The sequence below is a fragment of the Pinus tabuliformis genome, chromosome 1_2, assembly GCF_031772625.1.
Source record: "Pinus tabuliformis cultivar Carrire ecotype Pingquan chromosome 1_2, CPIR1, whole genome shotgun sequence".
Taxonomy (NCBI): Eukaryota; Viridiplantae; Streptophyta; class Pinopsida; order Pinales; family Pinaceae; genus Pinus; species Pinus tabuliformis.
The window spans coordinates 862,031,487-862,044,722 of NC_142298.1; the positions used below are offsets into that span (position 1 = coordinate 862,031,487).

A 13,236-nucleotide genomic window follows, 5' to 3' on the forward strand; every position below is an offset into this window, starting at 1 on the left:
AGGAAGCGTCCCCGGAAGCACGCTTCTGCCTGTTTTGGACGCTTCCTGGATGCTTCCGCCTGTTTGTGATGTTTATTTTGAGTATAAATGCAAATATATATATAGTAGACGCTTCGCTTCCTAGATTTTTGGAAAATGACGCTTCCGTGTCCCCGCTTCCAAAAAACGTCCCCGCTTCCAAAAAACGTCCCCGCTTCGTGCAACATTGCACTGGACAAACTAGGAGTCCAAAAAGCACTTTAATCGTTTTCCAATCCCATAACTCTGCAATCCCATCTAATCGTTTTCTGCAATCCCATATAATGCTTTCCACCCTCCTAAAATTCTCTTCTTTCTGCAGTCCTCCCAATTGAGTTTGTTGTTGAAATCAATCCCAAGGTACTCGTACTCATTTACTTTTTCAAGAATGTTGTCTTCAAAGAAGAAAATATGCTGGCTCTGCTTCCTTTTATTAAAAAAAATCATTATTTTGGTCTTGCTAGTATTGACTTGCATCCCCGCTGCTCTACAAAAATGCTCAAGGGCATATAAGTGCATTTGCAATCCATGGGCCGATTTATAAATCAATACAATATTATCAGCATATAAAAGAAGCTTTATCACAAACTCCCCCAACCGAACACCATCTCCACCTTGCAGATTTAGTCACTCTTCCAATTTATCAATATATAAACCAAAAAGAGTAGGGGATAGAGGGCAACCTTGCTTGACTCCAATGTCACTTTAAAGCTTTCTGAATACCTGCTGAGGTTCTAATTTTGACTTTCACTTCTTCATAAAGTCTATGGACAGCGGCTCTATAATGCACAGGAATTTCAAGTTCTTCCATTCTACGCCACAACTTATCCCTAGGGACTGTGGCAACTGTGGGCCTAGCCATTAGGTCGTAATCTAGCTTTGGAATTATGAGTGAAAAAATTAGGAAATTATTAATCGCTAAAAAGTAATAAATAATTAACTAATTAAAAAAACACTCTAGAATAATTTCCTTAGCCCTTGGGAGGTAAATCTTTTACATAAGTTCTTCATGATAATATCATTTATTACAATTCCCCCATGGGGGTAGGGAAATTGCATGGAGAAGAAAACTAGAAGAAAGGGAAACATTGTCATGCAAGGCTTGTGAACTTGAAATTTGATAAAGTGTCTTGTTCATCGTAGGTGGCTAACTGCAAGTCCTGCCTGGTACATCTGGGGATGTAACAGTCAGCCACTTAAATCTGTTAATGTTTGCAAACTGGAAAGCTGTAGTTATCTTTTGATGTGCTTGGGAATTGAGACAAACAAACCAGAAATTCTCTTTAAATTTGGAAACCAAAAGCTCAGATTAGAACAACTACCTTTGTCATTTATATATCTATTTTCTCAGTATGTACTTTGCATGCATTATTTCAACTGCTCTTGATGTCAAATTGTTAGGAATGTGTTTCTCTTGAAGCATGAAATTTTGTATAGAATTATATTTTTACTATTGAGGAAACCTATCTTGCATGCACCGTTATAAACTTATATCTAACAATGAAGTTTCCATCTTCCCTTTGAAATGTGATGTATTTGTCTATCATATTTGTAAGCATATGCACTAATCTAGATTTTATTGGAATATGTTTTTCAAATGTTGATAATCGACACTTCATCAAAAATGTGAAATGAGTGATTCCCTGTGCCATGCTTTTATGTTAATTGTTGCTTCTGACAGGTTGGAGATCAAAGTAGAGGATATCTGTTGGAGCTGATGTTGACAAAGTTGCTCTATGCAGCTGGGGGAGGGGGTTCAGGGACCTCTAATGGTGATAGCCCAGGCAATAGCAGTGGGAAAACTGACCCTAGCAGTGGAATGCAAATAGTTGGTATGAGTGCTACAATGCCAAATGTAGCCGCTGTTGCTAATTGGCTTCAGGTTGTATACTGCCTTTGTTTGATGAATGCTTTCATAGCCATGAGAGAAATGTGGAGTTCAAATTAATATTATATCAGGAAAATGAAGATACATAATTACTAAATATGTTTTTATTATACGGTGGTATGTATCAATGTGCAAAATGGGTAGTAGGAAAAGATTATGTGGTACATGAAGTGTAAGTTTTATTTTAGTAATGATTTTTTTGTATGTTGAAATGCAGTGTGTGATTTTATCTTCTTGGGCATTCAAATATTCATGCAGGCTGCCTTATATGAAACTGAGTTTAGGCCAATTCCTCTGTCTGAGTACATAAAGGTTGGGAATGTGGTTTACAGCAAGACTATGGAAGTGGTTCGTACAATTCGCAAGGGTGCTGATCTTGGAGGAAAAGATCCAGACCATGTTGTTGAGTTATGCAATGAGGTGAAACAGTATTGTTTGTATTTCTTTCTTAACGGTTTTTAGAGAAAGATGGTGATGTTGTTTTAGGTATATGACTACAAATTCTTGTCTGATAGGTTATTCAAGGTGGGCATTCTGTTCTTGTATTTTGTTCAAGCCGTAAGGCATGTGAGACAACTGCAAGGCATATTGCTAAGTTCATTAAAGAATTTGCTTCTCAAAATGGACAGTCCAGCTTGCAATGGAATGATGCCTTGTCTGTTGTTGAAGAATTACGAAAGTCTCCAGCAGGGTTGGACCCTACATTAGCTGAAACTCTACCATCTCGAGTGGCTTTTCATCATGCAGGCCTGACGGTATGGGCTGATGTATCTATCTGTTATTTTGCTGCCTTTATTCTTAATTTATTCAATTGTCAGATATTTCTATACTTTAAGCTGTAATCCAATGAAATAGGAAATGCAACCTGGAAACAGGAACTATGATTTTCTTGTTTGATTCCTCAGTAACATCAGCTTTGAAATGTGTCTGAAACCATTCCAAACTAGGTTTCAACTTTCGAGTTCTGTTAATCAATGTAATACTGATTTTTGTTATAATTAGGACGTCAAGCTATACATTCTCCATCTGTCTGGTTCTTTTTACTATAATTATGTATACTGATTAGGAAGCATTAAATGCGTTTTTTTGGATTGGTATCTGTTTAGTTATATGAGGGGTGATCGCAGTTGTGGGGGTCAAACTTCTAATTAGATTTCTATTTGATGTAAGAGCCCTCTGGGCTCTATTGAATGTACAGGTTGAAGAGCGGGAGATAGTTGAGACTTGTTATAGGCAAGGAAATGTGAGGGTCTTAACAGCTACATCTACTTTAGCTGCTGGTGTCAATTTACCGGCCAGAAGGGTGATTTTTCGGCAGCCTAGGATTGGACGAGATTTCATAGATGGAACAAGATACAAGCAAATGTCTGGACGGGCAGGGCGGGCTGGAATAGATACAAAGGGAGAAAGTGTATATTGATTACTTTAAAACTAAATTAAAGTGTTAATATCATGCTGCAAAGTCATTATTTTGACAATCATAGTACTGAATTGTTTGTTCCTATAGTCTCTGATTTGTAGATCTTCAGTGTGGTAGTGAGTTGTAGACCTGAGTTTTTAACAATTTCATTGCATCGTTTAATGGTTTTGCCTTGCTTTTTCAACAGATCATACTTTGCAAACCTGAAGAAGTGAAAAGAATAACAACATTGTTAAATGAAAGCTGCCCCCCTCTGCAATCTTGTCTTGCAGAAGATAAAAATGGAATGAAACGTGCTATTTTAGAAGTTGTGGCGGGTGGTATTGTGCAAACAGCGAATGATATTCATCGGTATGTGAGGTGCACGCTATTGAACTCAACACAGCCATTTGAAGATGTGGTAAAATCGGCACAAGATTCGCTTTACTGGCTATGCCATGCAAAATTTTTGGAGTGGGATCAACCAACTCAAATCTATTCTACGACACCTTTAGGACGTGCAGCATTTGGGAGTTCTCTAAGTCCAGAAGAATCAATGGTAGTAATCAGATATATTTTTCTACCTTAAAACATCACCTAGTGCACTTATTAATGTATTGCTGTGAGAATTCTTCTTCCATTTTAGAAAAAAAGAGAAGAATTCAATGCACTTGACAAATATGTGTTTCTTTTTGCAATCCAGATTGTGCTTGAGGATCTTGCTAGAGCAAGAGAAGGGTTTGTGCTTGCGTCAGATCTTCATTTACTATATGAGGTCACACCTATCAATGTTGACATAGAACCAGACTGGGAACTATACTATCAGAGATTTATGGAATTGTCTTCTCTGGATCAGGTTCCATTCATACTTATATTTCTATTTATTTCTGTCTTGTCTTTTTGACATCTTTAACCAGTTTGCTAGTAGGCTTCACCTTGTTGTTTACTTGGTATGTTTATGTTAAATCTCCTAATACCAGCCCAGGTTTATTTTCTCATGGCACTTATCTATTCCTTGCGATTTATTTAATTTACGAAATAAATTCTGAATTACCGAAGAATAAAATCATTGGTATTTTAACCTCTAGAAATTTATGCAGTAGAAAATAAAAATTAGGAGAGATCAATCACACATTGCAAAATATGAATACCCCAACAATTCTCTGTCATTAATTAATTTGGAAAATCAGGGTTTCCAACCCACAGAATTACAAGGAAAAATACATTTACGGGCACCTGTAACTTGGCCCCCTTGAAATTGGCCTTTGAAGGAACCTGGCCTAGAGAATTTCGGCCCAACCATTTGCCAGCAAATCGACCCTGCGCCTTCCCTTTGAGCTGCCACAGCGCCTCAAGAAATTTGGCCTTGGCAAATCGACTTCTCCAATCAAATCGACCTCCCTCTCTTTAGTGACTCTGCCTTGCAATCTCCAGCAATTCGGCCTCCAGGATATGCCCTTGAATCCTCCTGGAGTCTTTCTCATCTGCTCTTCAGTTTACTGATCCACTCATAGTAGAGAAAATTGCTCTCTTGTTGTGTCTCCTTTTGTGTCTTCACCTCTTTCTTAGGCTTCTTTTTATAATCTTCATTAACCCTGGATCTCTTACCCTAATCTCCCTTCTAGAAATTGTTGGAGATCAACAGTTGAGATCATTTCTAGGTCACTTAAATAATTAAACTATTTATCCCTAGAAAATGACTTAATAGTCCGCAATAATTAATTCTTTAATTATTGTACTTTTCATAAGTTAGAGTTAGGAAAGAAGACATAAATTAGTTACTCCTCCAAACAAGCACCCAATGAGGAAATAAATCATCTTCCACATGCTAAGACACCAAGCCTATGTAGAAGACCTTCTGAAGCTACCATAAGTTTCAATAACTTACATTTGACAAGATAAATAATTATGTGGAGAAGAAATGCTGAAATATGGAAAAGGATCTAACCAAAATCATGGCATTCACTCTCCATATTCAGAAACTGCAATTCAGAATTGTGTCTTTGTTCTTAGATTTACCTCTCCTTATATTTCTCTCATTTGGTGCTGCTAAATTTTATACTTTCAAATAAATATTAACACAATCATTACTAATATAAAAAAGGCTTCCATGAATGTTCCTTATTGCTATGGTTCACTTCTCGAATCCTTGTAGGAATAACATATTTATATGCGCCTTCCAGAAACACTGAACATAGAAAAGAAGTAGCAAATGATAATAAACATGTAGATTTACAAGAAAGGAAAGTACAAGATATAAATTAAAATGATATCGAGTTAATGCTTCGAAAGTATGGTCATTGCTGACTCTGTTATAGTTCCAAGTATGTGAGAGGGGTTTCCAAAGAGTTTGCATTGAGAAAAAGGTTAAAGATAATGGTGCACATCTTGAGATGATTATTACATTATGGAAGGTAACTCTATGCCATATGTACATAGGTTCAGACATATCTCCCAAAGGTACGAGCACATCCCTTAACTACTCATTAACTCAGTCAACCCACATATGCCTTATTTACTCGTATATAGAGTTACATTTACTTTATAACTAGGCCTACTAGTATGCTTATTTACAAACATAATTTATTATTGGTGATTATTCTATCATCCCCCATTAAATTGCATTTCCTTAACTTGAACAACAATCAGCACAAAATTTTCTAAACTTGTCCCTTGACAAAATCATGTTAAATACATTGTTTATTTGGCAGCTCAGGGACAAATTCCCTTCATTTGACTATCTTCCTCATCCAGAGTATCCCCAAATTGCCCTTGGAAGAATTTAATTTGGTTAAGGAAAAAAGTAATTTTAAAGTGAAAATCCGCAGTGGCACAAAAGTCAAGGTCAGCCTAGAAGAGAAATTAGCCCTCCTACAATGCCTATAAATACAAGTCAAGTCACTTTCATTTGGAAACACATCACAACACACATTCTTTTTCATCCACATATGCGAAGAGGAGAGAGAGTAAATTGCAAGAGGCCAGAATCTGTCTGTGACGAGCAGTTTGACCAACGTTGACTTTTGTAGTTTGGGCCTTGTTTGACTTGGTTTGACTTCATTTTTTGGAACTGTTTTGAAGGCCGAATTTCCAGGCACAAAGACCAAGGTTTTTTGTGCATGTTGATTGAAGTTGACCACAAGTTTGACTGCAGACCTCCTCTCTGTTGACCAGGTTTGACTGATATTTTTGGAGCTGTTTTGACTGAGCTTCGACCAGCATTGGAGGCCAAGTTTATTGATTGTTGACCAAGGAGGGCAGTTTGACCATCGACTGTTGGATGGTTAGGGCACATTTGACTGCTGTTGAATTTGACATATTTGCAGATTTGACTTTTGGGCTCATCTGTTGGATTTTGGACATTGGTTTTGTTGGATGGTCAAAGATTTGACTTCGACTCTTGGTTGATGAATTTGGAGCATTGTACTCTCTTCTGAACATTTCATGACAATCTAATAGAAGAATAATTTGAAAGGGTTTTCCTCCTTGTGGGGCTTTTCCCTGTTCTTTGAACACATCCTTGTGTCTCTTACTGCACTTGATTGTCTCTTACTGTTCATTGCATTGACTGTTCTATCTACAATTGCTCTTGATCATTGGAAGATTAAGATTGTTTTGAAAATATTGCTAATTGAAAAAAAGAATTGGGCTAAAGTAATTGTTACAACATAGAACAATGGACATTTAACATGTATCAGAGCTAAGGTGAAGAACAAAGCCCAAGGAGACAAGACACAAGAGCAATCATCTTTGAAAGAAGTTGAAGGAGCCTATTTGATTAAGACAAGATATCTACCTCTTTCTTCAAGGATAATGACAAGCTGGGTGATTCATAAAACTTTGTTGCTTGGAAGATCAGGTTGGAAGTTATACTAGTTACAATGATGTCTTGGAATATGTGCAAGGAATAGTACCTGAGACTCCGGAGAACACTTCTGCTACTGTTAGGTCCAAGTACAAGAAAGGTGACCTCAAAGATAAGAAAATTCTCATTGATGGTTTGTAAGATCATTTACTTGTTTATGTTGGTAACTTGAAAAAGTCTAAGGACATTTACAATAAGCTAGTTGGGATGTATCAAGTCAACAATTTGAATCATATCTTCTCCTTGAAGAATAAACTCTAGGAATTGAAGATGACCAAAGGAGAATCTATTCAATTCTATATCATGAGGGTATCCCAATTAAGGGATCAATTGTAGACTACTAGTGAGACTATATCTCATGGAGAGTTGGTGATGATCACTCTTCAAGGTCTTCCTCCTATTTGGGAAACCTACATTACCACTATTAGCAACAATAATAGACTCTTGACATTTGATTAACTTGTTGGACAATGAACTCAAGAGGAAACTAGAATGATTGCCCGAGAAAGGATTCAAAAGTATGAAAGAGAGACCTCTGCATTTGCTGCACAAGCTAAGAAGAAAGGTAGAGGGAGACCATCCAATCCAAGAAAGTCTTCTCCTGAATCCAAGGACTCTAAGAGAAGGTTTAGAAAAGATAGGTCTCAAGTTGAATGCTTCAACTGCCACAAGTATGGTCACTATGCTCGAGACTATCTGAGAAAGAGAGATGCTCTAAGATCCAACTGAGGCTACAACAACAATAGGTACAATGATGGGAGAAGAAGCAATGATAGAAGAAGAGATGCTCGTAATGATCGAGAAGGAAGCTATTGTCCTGAAAAGATGGCAAGAAATTGCAGGTGTGAAAATAATGCCGTTGCTAACCAATCTGAATATATTCTTATTTCCGCACTTTCTAGTTCTTCCCCTCGAGATCCATATGATAGTTGGTTGGTAGATAGTGGGGCTTCTAGACACTTCTCCGGGGTCTGACTCAGATTTGGTCTAGTTCACCAAGCCATACGCTTGCTCGGACTAACTAGGTCAATTATCCGGTTCGGCGATCGGTCCGTTACCGAACTGGCTGAGTTGGTCACCGACTCAGCTGGTTCAGTAATGGACCGACTGAGCCCGACTTAAACTGGCCGGCCTCTGCGTCGGGAAAAAAAGGTTGGCTAGGCGGACTTGAAATCATTTTTTTCTTCGTTTAAGCTATTTCCTAGCATCTGTACCCCTCTCCCACACATATAAAGGTGACCCAACCCCCTCATATTTCCTCACAACTATCTCATTGCATTTGTCTGAGAGTTTATGAGGAGCTTGTGAGCAGTTGGACTTGGTTTTTGGAGCCACATTGAGGAGGTCTGACCCCGATTCAGAGTCTGATCCAAATGATGTTGCCTTGTCTAGCAGTAATGAGTAGTGATCAATAGAAAGTATTTTGTATTAGGGACTTGTAGTCTTGCAATTGTATTGTTTTGTTGTAGAGGCCATTTACAACCTCCTTGGTTATGTGTTTTTGTTCTGATCTCTATATATTACCTATATCGGACAGTGCACTGGGTGCCATTTTGATATAATAGATATATTCATGAGTATACTTTGATCATATGTTGTCTTCTCTCTATTATTCTATTGCTTTGAGTTTGGAAACATGAATGAAAATCTTTAAAAATATGTTTTTTCATAAAAAATGAAATATTTAATGTAATTTTTACGAAGACTGAGTCACTGGAATCAACTAGTCTGAGTCAGAGTTGACCCTTGACCGGTTTCGAGTCCGACTCCGAGTTTTCAAACTATGCTTAGAGTATAAGGAAGTCCTCTCAAATATGGTTGAGAGGGAGACAAGTTTGAAGATCATTCTTGGGGACAACTCTACATATCTAGTGAAGGGCTTTGGTTCTATCAAATTTGATTTGGACTCTGTGGAATCCGTTCTTCTTTATGAAGTAATGTATGTTCTAGGACTAAAGAAGAACTTGGTATGCATATCTTCCTTGGAAGACAAAGGGATGAGAGTAGCCTACATAAGAGGAACAGTCCTCACTTGGCAAATGGAATATCGTATGAGAGATGCTTTCACCTTGGAATCTAGAGTTGAAGGACTCTATAGAGTCAATGGGAGACCTCTACTGGCAATGGTCCATGACACCAATCATCAAAGTGATCTATGGCACTACAGGTTGGCACATCTACATTATGAAGCCCTACTGAAATTGAAGAAGTTAGTCTCTGGGATGCCTGATGTACAAGCTAGACATGAAGTATGTTCGGGATGTGCTAGTGGAAAGAAGATAAGGGGACCATTCCCCTCCAACAAGAATAAGACCAGTAGAATTCTTCAACTCATTCATTTGGATCGTTGTGGACTTATGCCAGTGTACTCCCTTTGTGGCCATCTCTATTATATCATATTCATTGATGACTTCTCCAAGAAAACATGGATTTACTATTTGAAGCATAATGATGAGGCTTTTGATATGTTCAAGGACTTCAAGGCGCTGATAGAGAATCAAACAGGGAAGAAAATTAAGGTCTTTAGGTCTGACAATGGTGGAGAGCACATTTCAAATGAGTTCACTGAGTTCTGCAAGAAGGAAGGAATCAAGAAGGAAACTATTATACCCTACAATCCAGAGCAAACTGGAATGGCTGAAAGAAAGAACAGGTCCATTGTGGAAGCTTCCCAAGCCATGCTACATGATCAAAAGTTATCGAAGTTCTTTGGGGACAAGCAACAAATACAACGATATACGTTCAAAACAGGGTTCCTCATCAAGCCTTAAATAACAAGACTTCTGAGAAATGTTCACAGGTGTGAAGCCCAACATTGGACATCTCAAGATATTTGGTTGCCCTGTATACTTTCATGTGCCAAAGGATAAGAGGAACAAGCTGGAAGCCACCGGAAAGAAAGGTACGTTTGTTGGGTATTGTGAAAATTCTAAAGCATTTAGAATATATATATCTGGCCAAAGGAAGATCAAGTTTAGCAAGGATGTAACCTTTGATGAAGATGCTACCCTTGGAAAAGAAAGGGACTTTCATCCACCTTCTCATACTGAGAAGAAGGATAATGATATGGATCTACTGGAAGGACCTTCTGTGCTAGAATCTCAAAAGGACATTGTTGATGATCCCATGGAGCCTATAGATCCTTTGGACCCTTCAACAAGTGATCCCCAACAAGGAAGAGACCTATGTGGCTTCAGGATACATTACAGAATGCTAAGAGACATATTCTTGCCAAAGGGACCTTTAGAGAAAACAAGAAGCCATGCAGTTACCAAGGGTACGTCATAGCTATGAGAAACATAATTCAAGATGAACCTCCCACATTTGAAGAAGCAGTGAAAGAACAAGTTTGGAAGGATGCTATGGCCAAATAATATGAATCCATTATGAAGAGTGATGTATAGGATGTTGTTTTGAGACCTAAAGGAAAGTCTGTCGTAACCTCGAAATGACTGTATAAGATCAAACATAGAGCTGATGGAAGCATTGAAAAGTACAAGGCAAGGTTTGTGGCTAGATGATTCTCCTAGAAAGAGGGAGAAGATTATGACGACATCTTCTCACTAGTTGCCCTCTACATGACCATTAGATCGATTATTTCCATTGTTGCTAGTGAAGGATGGACCCTTCACCAGATGGATGTAAAGACGACATTTCTTCATGGTGTGCTACAGGAAGAAGTACATATTGAGCAACCTCAGGGATTTGAAGTAAATGACAGGAAGACTCATGTTTGTAGGTTGAAGAAGACATTATATGGTTTGAAACAAGCCCCTAGAGCCTGGTATGCTTGCATTGACAGTTACTTGGTGAAGCTTGGATTCACGAGAAACAGTGCTGACCCTAACCTCTACTTGAGGGTATGGCTCGGTGAACTAGGCCAATTCAGAGTCAGACCCTGGAGGCTGACCCTAAGAGGAGGCTTGAGGGTTAGTTGGAGACACACCAAGAGAGATGAAGAATTTGATTTTTTTATGGTGAGGTTTTCTGAGGAAATCGAGGTAGTGATCAGTTGCAGTGAGGGGCAGTGCAACAAGGGATTTCCGTTCGATGCTGAAGAATACATATCTGAGAGGCAGTGAAGTGTCGGGAGAGACAGCGCATGCCCTAGAAGGGCTGACGCAGAGGAAGCAGAGGGCTGTAGAGGCTGATGTAGAAGTCGTACAGGGCTTCAGAGGCAATGTTGGGAGATTCTGTGGGGCAGACTGGGAGCAGATCAACAGATTCTGAGCCGAGATAGGGTGATGCGACTCCTGGAGGAGTGATGTATTTCCTTAGTGCTTGGAGTAGCTTTCCCTATCCAGCATAGGGAACAACCAGAGTCGCTGTGGGGTTTGATCATTCAGTTGCTAATTTGCTGGAATATCTGTCTTTGGATAGAGGTACCACTGTCGAGGAAATTCTTTGTTGGGTGAGCCATTTCTGGCACCCTAGTTGTATTCACAAAATCTGCTCAATAATACCAACCCTCTATATGTTGCACTAGTTTTCCCGAATTGGGATTTTCCGGGGATGATTGTCCAAAAATAACGGTGTCCCTTGTGTTATTGTTTATGTTTACTTCAGTGCATGAGCTGTATATCTGTGAAGGCTGCAATAGTTTTCACTTCGATGTTTATGCAATTAAATACCTTGTTAATGTAAAGAACAAGTAGGAGATTGTAAATCAGTTATTGCAGAAGGGTTTTTTGATGTGTTAGATTTAGAAATTTTCACATGGTATCAGAGCGATTGCAGATCAGAGACGACTGAAGACACCAACCGAGAAAATCTGAGAAATTGCAGCAGAGAATCAACCATCCCGAGCAACAATACTGTTCCAGAGCTGAAGAGGTGAGAGGAGTGACGCAGTGTAGAGAGTGTGACCCAGCGTAGAGAGTGTGATGTAGAGGCTCACGCAGTGCCTTGCTTCAGCACTCTGAGCTAGGTGAAGGTGACGTAGTAGCTAGGAGGACCCACGTAGTAGCTGCGTCAGCGGTATAGGCTAGCGCAGAGGCAGAGGGAGCAAGACGAGCCAGGAAGGATTAGCGCAGTGGCCAGGAGGTGTTGATCCAACTCTCATTGTAATTGCACAGATCCATAAGGGCTCAGATTCTTCAGTTGTCGAGGCTAAGGGAGCTGAGTAGATTTCGATTTGAGGAGCTAGTGGGACACTATTTCTGTCAGGGTAGAACAGTATCTAAGAAGACTAAACCAAGGTAGAGGGAAGCACTACGTTGACAGATTTCTAGCCAAGAAATCTAGATCCGGGTTGCAGCGGCAAAGGAGGATTGGAGGAGTGATTCGACAGTTGGCCGAAGGATTTCCGAGAGGGAAATCAGGACTCAAAGGGAGTCTAGAGAAGAAGAGCAGAGATGGCAGTGAACGGATTGAGGGATCAGGATAGATTGGATGGGGCTTCCAAATTTGTCATTTGGAAGGCCAGGATCCTGGAAATCCTGGATAAACATCACATCAAGGAATATGCCTTGAAAACAATAATTGTCCCAGTTGGCCCTAATGCAAATGAGAAGTATGAGGAGGCCGAGGCGAAGGCGAAGGCGAAACGCATGATCCTAGACAGGGTCAAGGATCATGTGATACCACATATTGTTGAGAAGAACACAACAAGGGGGATGTGGCAGACGCTGACCACCTTATACCAAGGCTCTTCCGTGCAGCGAAAGATGCTATTGGAAAATCAATTGTGTTCATATCAGATGTAGAAAGGAGAGGAGATAGATCCGTTCCTGCTTAAGTTGCAAGGAATTTGTGACCATCTTACTTTCATGGGGTCTACACTGGATCCAGAGTTCATGGCCATGATTGCCTTGAATGCAGTCTCCGAGGAGTGGGAGACATTTGTCCAAAGCATTTTGGTTAGAGCGACTCTCCCTAGTTTGGAGTAGATGTGGGTAGCTCTTCGACAGGAAGAGCTCAGTAGATTGACCAAGGCGGGGAGTAGTGGTAAGGGAGTACGAATCAAGAAAGAGGAGGATGCAGCTCTCGCATTAGCGGGACAACAGGGAGTACAAAAGAGGAAGAAGAAAGACATCTCCAAGGTCAAGTGCTTCAACTGTGGGGCGC

The 13,236-nt window shown here is 39.6% G+C and overlaps 1 protein-coding gene across 1 annotated transcript in view; it reads left to right on the forward strand.

Annotated features, from left to right (window-relative positions):
- The window catches only part of LOC149208645 (MUS308 and mammalian DNA polymerase-like protein), a 358,336-nt gene that overhangs the window by 122,578 nt on the left and 222,522 nt on the right, over positions 1 to 13,236 (forward strand). The window contains exons 9-14 of the mRNA XM_089396147.1: positions 1,700 to 1,900; positions 2,165 to 2,326; positions 2,422 to 2,661; positions 3,105 to 3,317; positions 3,514 to 3,864; positions 4,009 to 4,161. Coding sequence (XP_089252273.1) covers positions 1,700 to 1,900; positions 2,165 to 2,326; positions 2,422 to 2,661; positions 3,105 to 3,317; positions 3,514 to 3,864; positions 4,009 to 4,161 — 1,320 coding nt within the window. The remainder of the gene's footprint in view (positions 1 to 1,699; positions 1,901 to 2,164; positions 2,327 to 2,421; positions 2,662 to 3,104; positions 3,318 to 3,513; positions 3,865 to 4,008; positions 4,162 to 13,236) is intronic.